Source organism: Otolemur garnettii, unplaced genomic scaffold (assembly GCF_000181295.1).
Source record: "Otolemur garnettii isolate 467f Iridium unplaced genomic scaffold, OtoGar3 scaffold00029, whole genome shotgun sequence".
NCBI lineage: Eukaryota > Metazoa > Chordata > Mammalia > Primates > Galagidae > Otolemur > Otolemur garnettii.
This window is the reverse complement of record NW_003852424.1, coordinates 15,068,776-15,082,174: the sequence shown is the minus strand read 5'-3', so window position 1 is coordinate 15,082,174 and position 13,399 is coordinate 15,068,776. Positions and strand designations below refer to the sequence as shown.

Genomic DNA, 13,399 nt, shown 5'->3' with positions numbered 1-13,399 from the left:
GGAGTACTATGGCATCACAGCTCACAGCAACCACCAACTTCTGGGCTTAAGTGATTCTCTTGCCTCAGCCTCCCAAGTAGCTGTAACTACAGGGCCCGCCAGAACGCTTGGCTATTTTTTGGTTGCAGTTGTCACTATTGTTCAGCTGGCCTGAGCTGGGTTTGAACCTGCCAGCCTCACTGTGTGTCGATGGCGCCATAACCACTATGCTATGAGTGTCGAGCCTCAATCTAGAATTTTATACGCAGCCAAACTTCTAAATATGAAGACAAAGTTATTTTCAAACAATACAGGACTAAAAAACAGTAACAAAAAATCACCTATTACTTCAAAAGCTATCAGGAGATATGCTCTGAAAGAAGAAAGAAAAAAAGAAAAAATTGCCAGATGGAAAACAGAAGCCAACCCAGGAAAGCAATGACACAAAGGTCTACGAAAACCTAGCAAGGCTAGAGAGCAAACAGTCCAATTTGGAGCAGGAAGATTTAGGGGTCTCGCAGGAAAGTGGAGAAGTGGAAATCAATTTATTCAAACCTATAGAAAGTACACTTTGTAAGTGTATGGGATGCTAAAGCTTTGAGGAAAAAAATTAACAATAGGTAAAATAAAAATCAGGTTGACAAAAAAAGTTCATTAATTTGGGGGATACAAGAAAACTAGTCCAGTTGAATTTATTACTTGCTTTAGCGGCCAACAATATTTTCAGCCTTAGAAAATACGATCACTATTTAGACCAAAAGCTCTGGTAAAAACTCATTTTGGGGCGGGGCATGTAGCTCAGTTGGCAAGGTGCCAGCCACCGTGTACACCCAGGGTGGTGGGTTCAAACCCGACCTGGGCCAGCTAAAACAACGACAATTGCAACAACAACAAAAAATAGCTGGGTGTTGTGGTGAGCACCTGTAGTCCCAGCTACTTGGGAGGCTAAGGCAAGAAAATCGCTTAACCCCAGGAGGTTGAAATTGCTGTGATCGGAAACGCCACGGCACTCTACCCAGGGCAACAGTTTGAGATTCTGTCTCAAAAAAAAAAAAAAATCATTTGTTGTATAGAAGACACTGAATGGGAGGATAGGAGGGAAAACAGGATCTCACTGCCCATGACAGGAAATCAGCAGATGGTATCTAAAAATATCTAATACCTGGGCCAGGCGCGGTGGCTCACCTGACCTCACAGGTTCGAGACCAGCCTGAGCCAGAGGGAGACGTCGTCTCTAAAAAACAAACAAAACAAACAAACAAAAAAATCAGCCGGGCGTTGTGGCCGGCACCTGCAGTTCCAGCTACTTGGGAGGCTGAGGTAAGAGAATCGCTTAAGCTCAGGAGTTTGCGGTTCCGGTGAGCTATGACGCCACGGCACTCTACCGAGGGCGACAAAGTGAGGCTCTGTCTCAAAAATAAGTAAATAAATAAGTGAAAATAAAAATCGATATACCCTGAAAAAAGCGTGTTCTTCATGAAGGTAAAGAGAAGGGGAAACGGCTTTAAGAATTGAAAAGACGTCGCCTCTGGGCCCTGGGACTGGACCAGAAAGCCGGTATTAATTACTGTTTTTGGTGGAAAAACCATTATCTCCTTAAGCCGAGTAAACAACCTATTTTACAGCTGTTCTAGCTGTTCTGTGTCAAAGGGCGGATGAAAGCAGTGGACACAGCACATAAGTCTAACTGCTCCGGATGCCCCTGCAAAGGCTGGCCAGTTAACCCCTCTATGACGCCCTCGGCATGGAGCTAAGGCTGTTACTCCCGTCTCACAGTTAAGGGTTGCGGTATCCTTTAATCATCCTTCAAAGCTAGTCAATTAATGGATATAAACTAGCATTCAGAAAAGCCCTGGGATACACGGAAAGCGCCCGAAGCCATTTTGGTCGCGATGGCCGACCGGACCCCAACAGGTCTTCAGAGAGAGCGCCAAGCTGGCAGAGAGGAGGGTCCCGCCCAGCGCGGGACGCTGAAGAGCGCAGAAGACCAGACGCCCTCCGGAGGGAGGCTGCCCATGCTCCCCTCAGCCCGCCTCCCCAACTTTAGGCGTCAGGTTCCCGCATCCGCTCATTTCTAAGGAACCCCGGGATGCTGGCTGCCATCGTCCATACCCACCACCTCTCCTCACCAGCGTCCAAGGCCTTGCTACCACCGCCTTCTAGCCACCGCTACGACTTAGGCCTGCGCACGCGCGTCGCGGGCAAAGCAAGCACTTCCGGAGCAAACGGTAGGGTCGGCCGTGTACGCAAGCCCAGCCCGACGAGAGGCGTGGGCCGGCCGCTCAGGAGGAGTGAGGATCAGGGCGCGAGGGGGCGGGGCTGAACGTGCGGTCAGAAGCCGACATGCGCGTGCGCACAACGCTCCCTGTAAGCTTCCGTCCGAGAGAGGCCGGCTCTTGATGGAGGGCTAGTTGATCCTCCCTGAAAGGTTACTGTTTCTTCCGCTTGCGCCTTGCGGCTGTAGGGTAGGCTGCCGCCTGTCGCAGGGGACAGGGAAGTTACTTTGATTCTGGATCCGGCTTATTTCCTATTCCAAGGTCACGTGACAGCTGCTTGTACGGCTTCCGCGGGACGGCCGGCTCCGGAAGCACAGGCGCAGCAGCTTGTATGGTGCTTCCGGAACTGCGTCCCGAGACCTTTTTGGCGCTGGTCGCGGCCCGGAGGGCGGGCTCTGGGTTCCGGTTCCCCTCGGCACCATGCGCTACAACGAGAAGGAGCTGCAGGCGTTGTCCCGTCAGCCGGCCGAGCTGGCGGCCGAGCTGGGCATGCGGGGTCCCAAGAAAGGCAGCGGTGAGCGGGGCCGGGGACAGGGGCGCGGACGAACGGGAGGCCGGGGTGGGGTCTCGCGGCCGCCCTGAGCCTGCTCTGTGCCCGCAGTGGTGAAGCGGAGGCTAGTGAAGCTGGTGGTGAATTTTCTCTTCTACTTCCGCACGGACGAGGCAGAGGTTAGGGGCGTGGAGGCGGCGGGTCGGGTGGGGGTCATTGTGGGGCCTGCGCACTCACGGCCTATTCTGTCCGTGTCCCCGCAGCCGGTCGGAGCTCTGCTGCTGGAGCGCTGCATCGTCGCCCGGGAAGAGCCCAGCGGCTTCTCCATCAGTGAGTCCACTGTCCCCGGACAGCTCAAGGCCAGGGCCTCCGCCGGGCGGCCTGTGCACCTGCCTGGTCCCCTGGAGGCTCTTTCCCCGTGGACTGGCCCGTGCCCCGGCCAAGCCTTTTGCTGAACAGCCACAAGCACAGTCCAATTCTAGCTTTGCTCTCCAGGATGCCTGGCTCAGTGCGGAGACTTCTTAGGGTTCTCCTCAGTCGTTGTGGGATATTACAAGTATACAGTGGAAGGTGGACAGTTGTGCCAGAATCGCTGTGACAGTTCGGTAACTGGGTGGCTTGAGTACCAGAAAGTTAATTCTGGAGCAAGGCTGTTTTCTTTTGAGGCCTTTGGGCTTCTAGTGGTCTTCGTCAATCCTTGACGCTCGTTTTGTAGAAGCAGCACCTTGGTCTTTGCCTTCGTGTTCCAGGGAATTCTCCCTGCGTCGTCTTTGGTGTCCAAGTTTCCATCTTTTACAAAGAGGCTGGTCAGTATTTAGGGCCCATCTTAATAATTTGATCTTAACAAATTATATCTGCAAAGATATTTCGAAATAGCGCCACATTAATAGGTTCTGCGGGTTAGGGCTTGAATGTGTTTTTCTAGGGATGAAGTTCAACCTGTGACAGGCAGAGAGATGACCGGGTGCTGGGGCCAGAGGGGAGATAGTTTTGGGGTTCTGGCAAGAGGAAGCTGAGCCTTGTAGCTGGCATAGCAGGTATGGACCAGTCGTGGCTCCTTCCCCAGGCTTCATGGAGGACCCAGAAAGGAAGTACTACTTCAAGTGCTGCAGTGAGGAGCAGTGCCAGGAGTGGATGGAGGCTCTGCATCAGGCCAGGTGGGGCCAAGTGGGATGTGGGCCTAGTTGGGTACTGGGGCAATAGCTATACAAAGTGGGAACCTGACAGAGTGCTGCCTTCTCCTGCAGCTATGAGTTTATGCGAAGAAGCCTCATCTTCTACAGGAATGAGATCCAGAAGATGACAGGCAAGGTGTGTGCCTGGTTGGAGGTGGCAGGGGTGGTCTTCCAAGACGCAACTTATGGCACCCATCTGGCCCACAGGATCCCCTGGAGCAGTTCGGCATATCTGAGGAGGCCAGGTTTCAGCTGAGCAGCTTGAAGGAATGAGACCAGGGCATAGGCAGTCAGCCCTGCCCCCCTCACCTGGACCTCCTGCCAGGCCCTGGATTTACTGGACCAAGCCTGGACTAAGTGGGAGTTGTTTGCTGTAAAGACTTTCAAAGCCTGAGGCATGTGCAGGTTGACAGGGGCTCTTTTTGTGGGAAACCACCTGACAAGCTTCTTTCCCTGTGCCTCAGGACCTACTGGACTAGTCTAGCACCTCCATGTCATGTGCTGCTGCCTGGCACAAGCATCCACTCCCAGGAGCTCTGCCCTGAGTCCTTAGCTGTGTCCAGCAAGGGCTTGGCATGCCCCTGGTCCTTTGTGGCTCCAGTTCTGTGCCAGGTGAATGTACTAAGCTAGATGATGCTGTGAATGGCAAGGGAGCTAGGTCTCCCTCAGCTGTGAATCTGCCTGAACCCTGGAGAAGCGGTCAGCCTGGGTCAGCGTGCTTGTTTTATTCAAATAAAAGTACCTCTCTTCCATGTTGGATGCTAATGAAGTGAAGGCAGAGGGAACAGGCCAGCTTCCCCAGGCTGGAAACCCTCTCCTTTGAAGGAGGTGAGGTACTTAGTGAAGCCTGGAGAAGACTTCATTATCTGTTTTAAGTGCCTGAGGAATAGGGGCTGGGCCACCTGCACCTGGAAAGGTGTGGGAGGCTGGGACCCCAGGGATGGGGATGCAGTGGGTCATAGGAATCCTAAGGTGACCTGCAGTCCCACCCCTGTTCAGGGCACTGCCCTTGGGTATGGCTGGGACCTCTTATTGGCTTCTCACCCATAGGATCAGGCAAAGGCCAAGGGTTTTTTCCATGTTGTCAGGACCTAAAGTCAACTGGGCCTGAGTTGGTCAGAAGGCAGGGCGTTCTAGTGGGCCAACTCAACTGGACGTGATCCCTCCCACCCACCCACAGCTGCTGCCTTGTGTCACCAGGAAGAAACCATTTAGACCACTTTCAGGTGAAAATGTTTTTATTACAGCATCTGGAGGTGAAAATGCAGAACGCAGCAGGAATGCCATGGGAGAGGTCAGGCAGCAGCTTACAGGGCTACTTTGACAATGCACGCATCTGAAACCAGAGCTCTCTGTAAAGACAATGCAAAGCTTCAAGTTACAAAGTCTGTCAAACATGAGAAAAAGCAGCAGCCTGGTTGGATGGACCATTTGACCAAATGATAGATGGATGGGAAGGGGAGGGGTCCCCTGTTGACCCCTGAGTAGAAGGACTGGTCCTGTGGGCAGATAAATAAGTCACCATTTGTTGGCTGTTTCCTGCTGGCCAGGCAGGCCCCTTAGCAGGGCCTCAAGGACTATTTTAGGGCTCTTAGGGGTTCCTGAGCAAGGGCCACCTGGCAGCCTCCCAGGTTTCCCTAGAGTGGCCTGTTGTTGGCAAAAGCATTCCACCCAGGCGCCAGCGCCAAACCCAGAGGCCACCAGGCCCTGTGGCCACCCTATGCCCACTGCCTGCCTCCCTATACTTTCTAAGGAAATCTGGGTGGGCACAGTCCTGGGACTCAGGCAAAGAAGGGGATGCCGTTGTTCATCAATAATAGTGTACCTGTGGCCCCCAGTAGGCTTAGGGGGATTTCCACCCTTGCCAGCTACACCTGAGACCCAGCACCAGTGTCAGCATGTCCTGAACACATAGCATTTCATGTTTCAAAGCTCAAGTACACATGTAGACATAGGTTTCGAAGTGGGTGAGTTGCACATGGGCCATCAGCAGAAGCCCAGCAATATAGGACCTACACTGGCACCCAAGCCACCCATGTCCCTGGGAGTGGCAGGCAGAAGCATTCAGTGTTTACAAAAGAATGTGTTTTGTTGTAGACCACCTCTGCTTTAACCCTGCAGCATCTGAGGGAGCCATGCTGGGTGGCTGCCCTATCCTGAAGGCCAGGGCACAGCACCTACAAACTGAGAGCACCAACGTGGAGAGAAAGGAGCCAGAGTGGCCACCTAAGGGAAAACAGGCCAATTTTAAATATAGGTCATGAGCACCATCTTCAGACTCTATTGATAGGGTGGAGGGGGTCTGAGACACAGGCTGTAGGGAGCAGGGCAAGCAGGGCTGGGGTGGGATAGGAGAAGACCAGCCCCTTGGAATAAACAGGCTTCTAACAGGCTCCCTGCCCCCAGTTGGAAACTGAGGGCAGGGCTCTCTCCAGGAGCTCCCACCATGGCTGGGGATATGTGTCCTGGCTGAGTTCAACAGGCTAGCATAGCAGGGCCCCAGGAAGGCAGAAGGGAAGCACTAGGATGACTCTTGGCCCTTTTGAAAAGGAAGGTCTCCAGAGTTGAAACACTTGAGAATGGGCCTACTGAAGCCCAGGGCACACACCTCAGGGTCAGAAGCACCAGGACCAGCTGCTGTTTAGTAACCCTAGCAGGTGGCCTCTGGCCAACACTGACCATATCAGGGGACCTAGGGCTTCCAGACCCTTCACAAAGCCAGAACTGTCCTGCCTTCCTGCCAAGCTCAGCCTTTGCTCTCCTGTCCATACCAGTCCAAAGCCCTATGAGGCTACTAAAGTAGAGGGGAAGGGGTGCACAGCATCAACCTGAGGCCCAGAGACATAAGGCTCCAGCAGACATGTCTGAGCTCCGTTGTACATACACCACAGGAGCTACAAGAACCCACAGACACGAATGCTGAGCACGAACCTGTTCACCAGGCTATGCAGCAGCTCTATTGTGGGCGCCTGTGGCTGCACAAGGCAGGGTCTATGGTGGGGCTGGTCTAGGGGCCAGTGCCCCTTTTGTACATTTGAATAAATAAAAGGTTTCTCCCCTTGCTTTTCTTTCATTTTTTTTTCTTAAGTTCACTGTGCATTATACCATCTAAAAATAAATGCAGTCAAGTCTATGAAATGTATAAATTTTCATCGCATCTATAAAATACTGTCACTTATCAGGGTGACTCTCTCCTATACAGAAACACCAGGGACCCATGACTGGCCTGCCCACATCACATAGCATAACTTGAGCCCACAACAGCAAAGAAATACAAAGTAAATGCACTTGTTACATAGGCCAACCCAGCCAGTCTAGGGTGACCCCCTCCTCAGAGCACCACTCAAAACAGACCAGGGAGCCAAGCTGGGGGCCTACTCCTCTCAGCTGCAGAATGCCACATTGCTATACACACCCTGTTCATATGCCAAAGGCACCAATCCTGAGCCCTGAGGGTTAACAGTCTGGGTGTGCTCACAGTGACAGAGTGAGGGGTAGGAGAGGGTGATCCAGGGCAGGCATAGGGACTTAAAGGAGGAGGGGTCTGAAAGGTTGGCTTGGGCCCCTCTGGGAGGAAGCCGCCTTCAAGGAGCGTCATGACAGAGGCAGGCATGCCTTTGGTATAGGAACAGAGTGGTGGCAGGAGCCAGCAAGCAGGTGTTTCTGAGAACTGGCATCAGCATTGGTCAGCATCTACAGTCAGCACCAAGCGCAGTGAGGGGGCACAGGACTGGGGACAATAGCACCGGGACAGGTTGTCGGCTTCTCCACTGGCAGGCCAGCCCTTCAAACACGTTTCTTTATATATAGATCCTCTTATATATAGATATTTATATTTCTTAATAGGTTGCCTCTGACGACTTAGATGGAATAAAATAAGTCAGAATTGTTTATACTTTTTAAAAAACGATAAATACTTTATCTAAAACTATTGACAGTACAAACTGGACCAGGCCCAGCCTCTCCTGCGGGTGTGCCGAGATTCACAGTAGAGCTCCATCCTTCCATCCTCCATGCTGCCTTGGGGGTTGGGGGGGGCCCCGGCAGGCCGGCGAGCACCGTGCAGCGGGCGCCTTGGTCCACACCGTCCTTGCATAGGTCTCGCGGTTGAGGTAGAAATCCTAGTTACCTGCAGAGGGCACAGAGGGAGGAAAAGCTGTTAACACCTCACTCTAAGGTGCCCAAACACGCACCCAGGCCAGGGGACCGATGGTCTCCTATATGCACGAGCCATACTGGGCCAGGGTTGCTTGCTGGGAGGCTGCCCGCAGAGGGGGACTGTCTTGAGATAGGTGTGGAGCCAGCTCCCTCTGCCGGAGGTGAGTGACCCCTGTGGGTTCACGGGGGGGGGGGGGGGGTGTCCTGACACAGGGATGCATCCAGCCAGTTGCCTGCCTTGCTCCAGCAGCCCTGTGAGATATGCAGCCTAGCCACACCACTGCCTCTAAGGATGTGAGGTCAAGTCCAGCTACAGTCACCATATCTTTAGGACTCTGACAGGACCTGGCACAGCCAGTCCTGAGGTGACCAGCACTGACCAGGTGGTTGAAAGTAGCTCACCCAGTAGCCAAAGCTTATGTCTGCTTCCACTCACACATGTGGGAGGACAGGCTGCAGCTGAGGGCAGCAGGCAGCGCACTGCCACTTCCACAGTGATGCCTGGCCTGCCCTGCCCTGGCCCCTGGCCCCTGGCCCTAGCTCCTGGCTTCTAGCCCTTACCCAGTGGGTGGGCAACAGCACTGTCTCCTCAGAGGAAGGAGTTGGGATGCACTCTGTCTTGTACCCAACAGCATAACCTCACCCCCAACTTCTTCCTGGCCCCAAAGGTAATGCTGTCTACACTGGTAGCTCTGAGTCAGTGCTGATGTTCTGAGGCGAAGAGCTGCTCAACTGTCCACCAGGGGCCACAAAGCACCGTAGGCCCAGTGCAGGCCACAGAGCCCACACTGATGGCCTCTCCTGTCACCCTAGGCTTCCAAGAGCTGGTGGGCTGACAGGCAGGAACCTCATCAAGAACATGCCCATCTTAGAAGGTGGGCAAGATGCTAGGAGCCTCAGAGGCCATGTATTTTCTTAATACCCTAGGCCTTCTGGTTTCAAGATTATTCTTTTCTAAGCTCCAAAGGAGGCAAGAAAAGCTTTGTCTTTCTCTGCTATACCCATTTTAATAAAAGGATTTGTTCTATAAAATTTGAATTCAGTCAATAAGGCTGCACTTAAGGAACTAGAAGGCTACAGTGGCCTTAAGGCTGCAGGCTCCTCAACTCTGCCCTAAGAGGGGTACTCAGGCCCACATGGGGACCCCGTCACACCCCACTAGTGCCCTGTAATGCTGCTGCCAAAATGCCTGCCACATGTCATGCACCCTTAATTAGGCTGGATTGCACAACTTTCTCAGGTCACCTGAGCTTGGTGGAACAGCATGTAGAGGCCACTCTGATAACCAGGCTCCTACTATGAGCCTCCCCTCACTGTAGCCAGAGCAGATCCAAGGCTCCCTGCAGGACCACTCAGAGTTAAGAGTCTGGAGAGTAGCTGTGGGCAGCCACAGCCCCAAAACACTCCTCTTGAACTCCTCAGGCCCTGCACTCAGGCCACATGGTGGGCAGCACGCTTTCCATGCATCCTAAGGTCCTCCTCTGGCAACTATCTCCCTCTGTCCATCTCAGAGCCCCTGGCCCCTCTGCTGGGCCCTGCAGCCGTCCTCTCTGCCAAGGGAAGGGCAGTTCAGTCTCAAATGAGCCAGCTGGTGTGGCTCTGGCCTTACCTTACACAATATGAACTGCTAGCTAAGCAAGTCTTTATCGTGGCTTAACCCCCGAAAGGTGCGCAGCATAAGGAGGCGGCATGCCAAGGGAAACCCACACAGCGGACGGCCCCGTGGTGCTGGCCTGTGGGATCCCAGGTGTGGCCTGCGCCAAGGCCAGCCGGGGTAGGGGCTGGTGATGCACCGTGAAGGAGGGGCGGGCGCCCTTGTGTGGGAGGGAGGCCAGCTTGGCAGACAAAGAGGCGTTAGCAGGCTGCAGGGAGGCAGCAGAGGTGGGGGGCAAGAAAGCACGGTTAGGCGGGATGGACGCAAGGCTCTGCAGAAGCACGGGCTCAGGGTTAGCAGCCAGCAGCGCAGGGGGAGGAGGCAAGGCAGCATTAGGGGGTGCATGGAGGGTGGGGGGCCCCGCAGGGGGCCGGCCCAGGTGAGGAGGTGGAGGGAGCGGGGGAGGCGGAGGGGGCGGCCGAGGCTCGGCCGAGGCCGGGGCCTGAAAGGAAGAGGCCGAGGCGCTGGCCGCCGCCTGCAGTGGGCTCGGGCCCAGCGTGGCGCTGCCACACACAGCCCCACGGCCGACACGGGCTCCAAACGGATGAGCAGAGGCGGAAGGCACCGCGTGGTTAAAGACACCTGCAAACAGGAGAGAAAAACTCAGCTTCACCAGGTGGGCACGATCCAGCCAAAGCAAAGAGAAACACACACACACACAGGGGAAGCAAGTCACGGGCGCAGCTCCAGTGCGTGCAGGCTCAAGCGCAGGCAGCGGCAGTGCAGGCAGCAGCTTACCTGCATGGGCGCCCGCCCCTCCGGGCCCACCTGCCGCCCGCCCCGCAGGGAGCCCGCCCGGCCCAGGGCGCCGATCCGGCCCAGCTCCGCTCCTGCCTGCGTCTGCCACAGGACTCGCTCTTACAACACCAGCTCCCAGGCGGTGCCAAAGCCTGGGGCAGTCACTCTTAAACAGGTGACCTCCACAGGAGAGAGTAATGCCCTAGTGACCATGTGCACTGTGGCCTTCTGAAAACGAGAAGGACGCCGTTACAACCAGAGAACCTGACAGTGGCTCATGGAGTTCACTGCCCATACAAACCACCACTTGGACTTCATGACAAGAATGAGGCAGCAGGTCCCAATGTAGACAAGGAGAATTGTGGGCACAGTTGCTCACAACTGTAAGGGAACCTGCGAGGCCACTGGTGACTGATGACAGCTGTTCAGGAAGGAACTGCCACCTGCTAGGAGCCAGAACCCTGCCCTTAGGCACCAAGACAGGCGGGAGAGGTGCACTCCTGCCTACCTCCAACTGTTCCGCCTGTCACCCCGGAGGAGAAGCTGCCCATGGCGTGTGAGTTCGTCAATCTGGTGGCGGCAGAGGACACGTGTACCAGGCCTGCAGCAGCCGGCACGGAGCTAAACAAGGACTGTAGCACAGATGAGCCTGCCACTGAGCTGAGGTTGGCCTGCAGGGACACAGGCCCCAATGTGAACTGCGGGCCCGGGGTGAAGGTGCCCAAAAAGGGCCGGTGAGTCTGAGTAGGGGGGGCCACGCTGCCTGCAGAGGATACTGCTGGGGCCAGGCTGGGGCCACTGAGGCGGCCCCCAGGAGGCACAGCTGCTGCAGAGATGAAGAGGTTGTGGCCATTCTTGAGGTCAAGCTCACGGTCACGGCTCTTGGTGGCCTTGTTGCTCAGTGGTGGGGGCACCTTCTCGGCAGGCCCACACAGGGCTGGGCCGCCCTCACCGGCCTCCTTGCCCTTGCAGCCCTCACCCTTCAGGCTGTCCAGCTGCCTCCTGCTGAGGAAAGGGTTGGCCTCCGAGGCCTCTTTGCCCCGCTGCGAGGGGAAGCTCAGGGGGGAGCCCAGGGCCTCAGGGCCCTTGTGAGAGAGAGAAGCACCATCACTGAAGCTATGGAGGTTGAGTTCCGTGGCCAGGCCCCCGCTGAAGGCAAAGCCATGGGAAGGGTTGGGGCTCGAGTTGAGCCCATCAGCCCCTGGCAAGGAGCCAGGAAAGCCTTTCCGGGGGTGAGCGGTTAGCTTGGCATCGGAGGCACCAGGCTCCTCAAGGGTGGGCCGAAGCACAAACAGGGAGCTCTGACTCAGGGCAGAGTTGGCCTGCAGCGGGCTGTCTGCAGGCTTGGCCAGGCCAATGTCGGAGATGGGCGAGAAGGTAGACTTCCACTTGCTGCTGTTGACAGGCTCGCTCGCGGGCGCCAGCTTCCTTCCTGCCAAGCTGCCACCTGACAGGGTGGATGGGCAGAGGTGTGAGGCCTGGGCCATCTTGAGGCTGCCCAGGAGATGCTGCTGTCGGGCTGTGCCCACTATACAGGCCCACAGCTGGAGTGGGGAATTGATGTGGGGAGGAACCCTGCAGGGTCAGACCTGAGCCCAGAACTGGCGCTTCCCAGCAAGGGAAAGACACTACAGTGCAAATATGGCTCTGAGTAGCAAAGATAGGCTGTCCCAAAGCAAGCCAAAGTAGAGCACAGGCATAGGAAGACAGGCTCCAAGGGTAGTGAAGGTGATGAAGAGCAGCCTGGGGATGCAAGGCACACAGAGATAGGAGCCCATGTAGCTAGGAACATAATGAGGTCCCCAGGCTACCACCCAACAGGGGCCAGCTCAACAGGTACCTCTTCTGCCCAGGGCAGCCCTGGACTATACCAAGGGGCACTAGAGACAATTCTAGAAGGCCAGCTTGGCCCCACCTGGCCCCACACAAGCCAAGCAGAGGATTGGCCTTGGGCATCCAGGAACACTAAGTACTCACCATTCTCTAAGGTCTTCGGGGGAGATTTGCTTTCTAAGGAGATTGTTGCAATTTTTCTCTCAATGCTAAGAAAAAGAAGAGAACATTAATGTTTGAAACCCAACTGTGATTGGTAAATCCTTATACAGAATAAAACAGAAGTCTTCAGCATTATTTGTTGTGATACAGGACATAAAAATCTTGAATGTTATTTGGTATCAAAATAAAAACAGTTTACAAATATCAAAAGAAAGTGACGATAACTTGTTTGAAAGGTTATATAAGTATTCACTTTAATGTCCACTAACTAATTAGCCTTGTATTTATTTATTTATTTTTAGAGACAGAGCCTCACTTTATCGCCCTTAGTAGAGTACTGTAGCATTTACCTCACCATAATCTTCAACTCCCGGGCTTAGGCGATTCTCTTGCCTCAGCCTCCTGAGTGGCTGGGACTACTGGCACCTGCCACAATGCCCGGCTATTTTTTTGTTGCAGTTTGGTCAGGGGCTGGGTTCGAACCCACCACCTTTGATATATGGGGTCGGCACCCTAACCATTGAACCACAGGCACCGCCCATTAGCCTTGTTTTTAAATTAAATCTTAACTCTAAGATTACTGTATTAAACAAAAAATAATGCTACCTGACCGCTTGTTAATAAGAAACATGAAGTGGATTTCAAAATGCACACTATTTAGGCTATGGGTTGATGAATTTGTATTGATTTATTAATAAAACTGAATAGTTTATAATTTTTTGATGACTGTACAATAAACAAATGTTGCCATGCCGTGAATATTAAACTATCTTAAATTGTCTAAGAATTATTAGGTAACATAATGAAATGACTTCTCTAATAGAATCTCTTCTTCTTCCTGAATACCCAAACACTTTAATGATTTATTTGGACAGTATTGTTCTTTTTTGTTGTTGTTTTTTTTTTTTTTGTAGAGACAGAGTCTCACTTTTTC

The 13,399-nt window shown here is 54.0% G+C and overlaps 3 protein-coding genes across 9 annotated transcripts in view; 1 reads left to right on the top strand and 2 right to left on the bottom strand.

Moving 5' to 3' along the window:
• SF3A2 (splicing factor 3a subunit 2) overlaps positions 1-2,173 on the bottom strand; it is a 14,625-nt gene extending 12,452 nt beyond the window's left edge. The window contains exon 1 of one of the 3 annotated variants that reach the window (XM_003788711.3): positions 2,109-2,173. The gene's annotated coding sequence lies outside the window, so the exon portion shown is untranslated. Of the gene's footprint in view, positions 1-1,141; positions 1,180-2,095 lie in introns of those variants that run through there. The other 2 variants (XM_023512507.1, XM_023512506.1) reach the window with 2 other exon arrangements.
• Positions 2,174-2,338: 165 nt separating this feature from the next.
• On the top strand, positions 2,339-4,672 carry PLEKHJ1 (pleckstrin homology domain containing J1). 3 transcript variants are annotated; one of them, XM_023512509.1, is made up of 7 exons: positions 2,339-2,407; positions 2,517-2,769; positions 2,857-2,924; positions 3,009-3,075; positions 3,812-3,902; positions 3,993-4,051; positions 4,128-4,672. In XM_023512509.1, the coding sequence occupies exons 2-7, from the start codon at positions 2,676-2,678 to the stop codon at positions 4,154-4,156; spliced, it is 408 nt and encodes a 135-aa protein (XP_023368277.1). In that variant the 5' UTR covers positions 2,339-2,407; positions 2,517-2,675; the 3' UTR covers positions 4,157-4,672. The 3 variants fall into 3 exon arrangements, with proteins under 3 accessions (XP_023368277.1, XP_023368276.1, XP_003788906.1); XM_023512508.1 differs by having other exon boundaries at positions 2,345-2,407; positions 3,993-4,056; XM_003788858.3 differs by lacking the exon at positions 2,339-2,407 and having other exon boundaries at positions 2,510-2,769; positions 3,993-4,056.
• An 88-nt stretch (positions 4,673-4,760) lies between these two features.
• The window catches only part of DOT1L (DOT1 like histone lysine methyltransferase), a 93,682-nt gene continuing 85,043 nt past the window's right edge, over positions 4,761-13,399 (bottom strand). For 2 of the 3 annotated variants that reach the window (XM_023512503.1, XM_023512504.1), the window contains 3 exons: positions 12,448-12,512; positions 10,979-11,917; positions 4,761-8,049 (listed from right to left, as the gene is read on the bottom strand). In XM_023512503.1, coding sequence (XP_023368271.1) covers positions 8,042-8,049; positions 10,979-11,917; positions 12,448-12,512 — 1,012 coding nt within the window. In that variant the 3' untranslated portion in view covers positions 4,761-8,041. Of the gene's footprint in view, positions 8,050-9,126; positions 10,315-10,978; positions 11,918-12,447; positions 12,513-13,399 lie in introns of those variants that run through there. The other variant, XM_023512505.1, reaches the window with a different exon arrangement.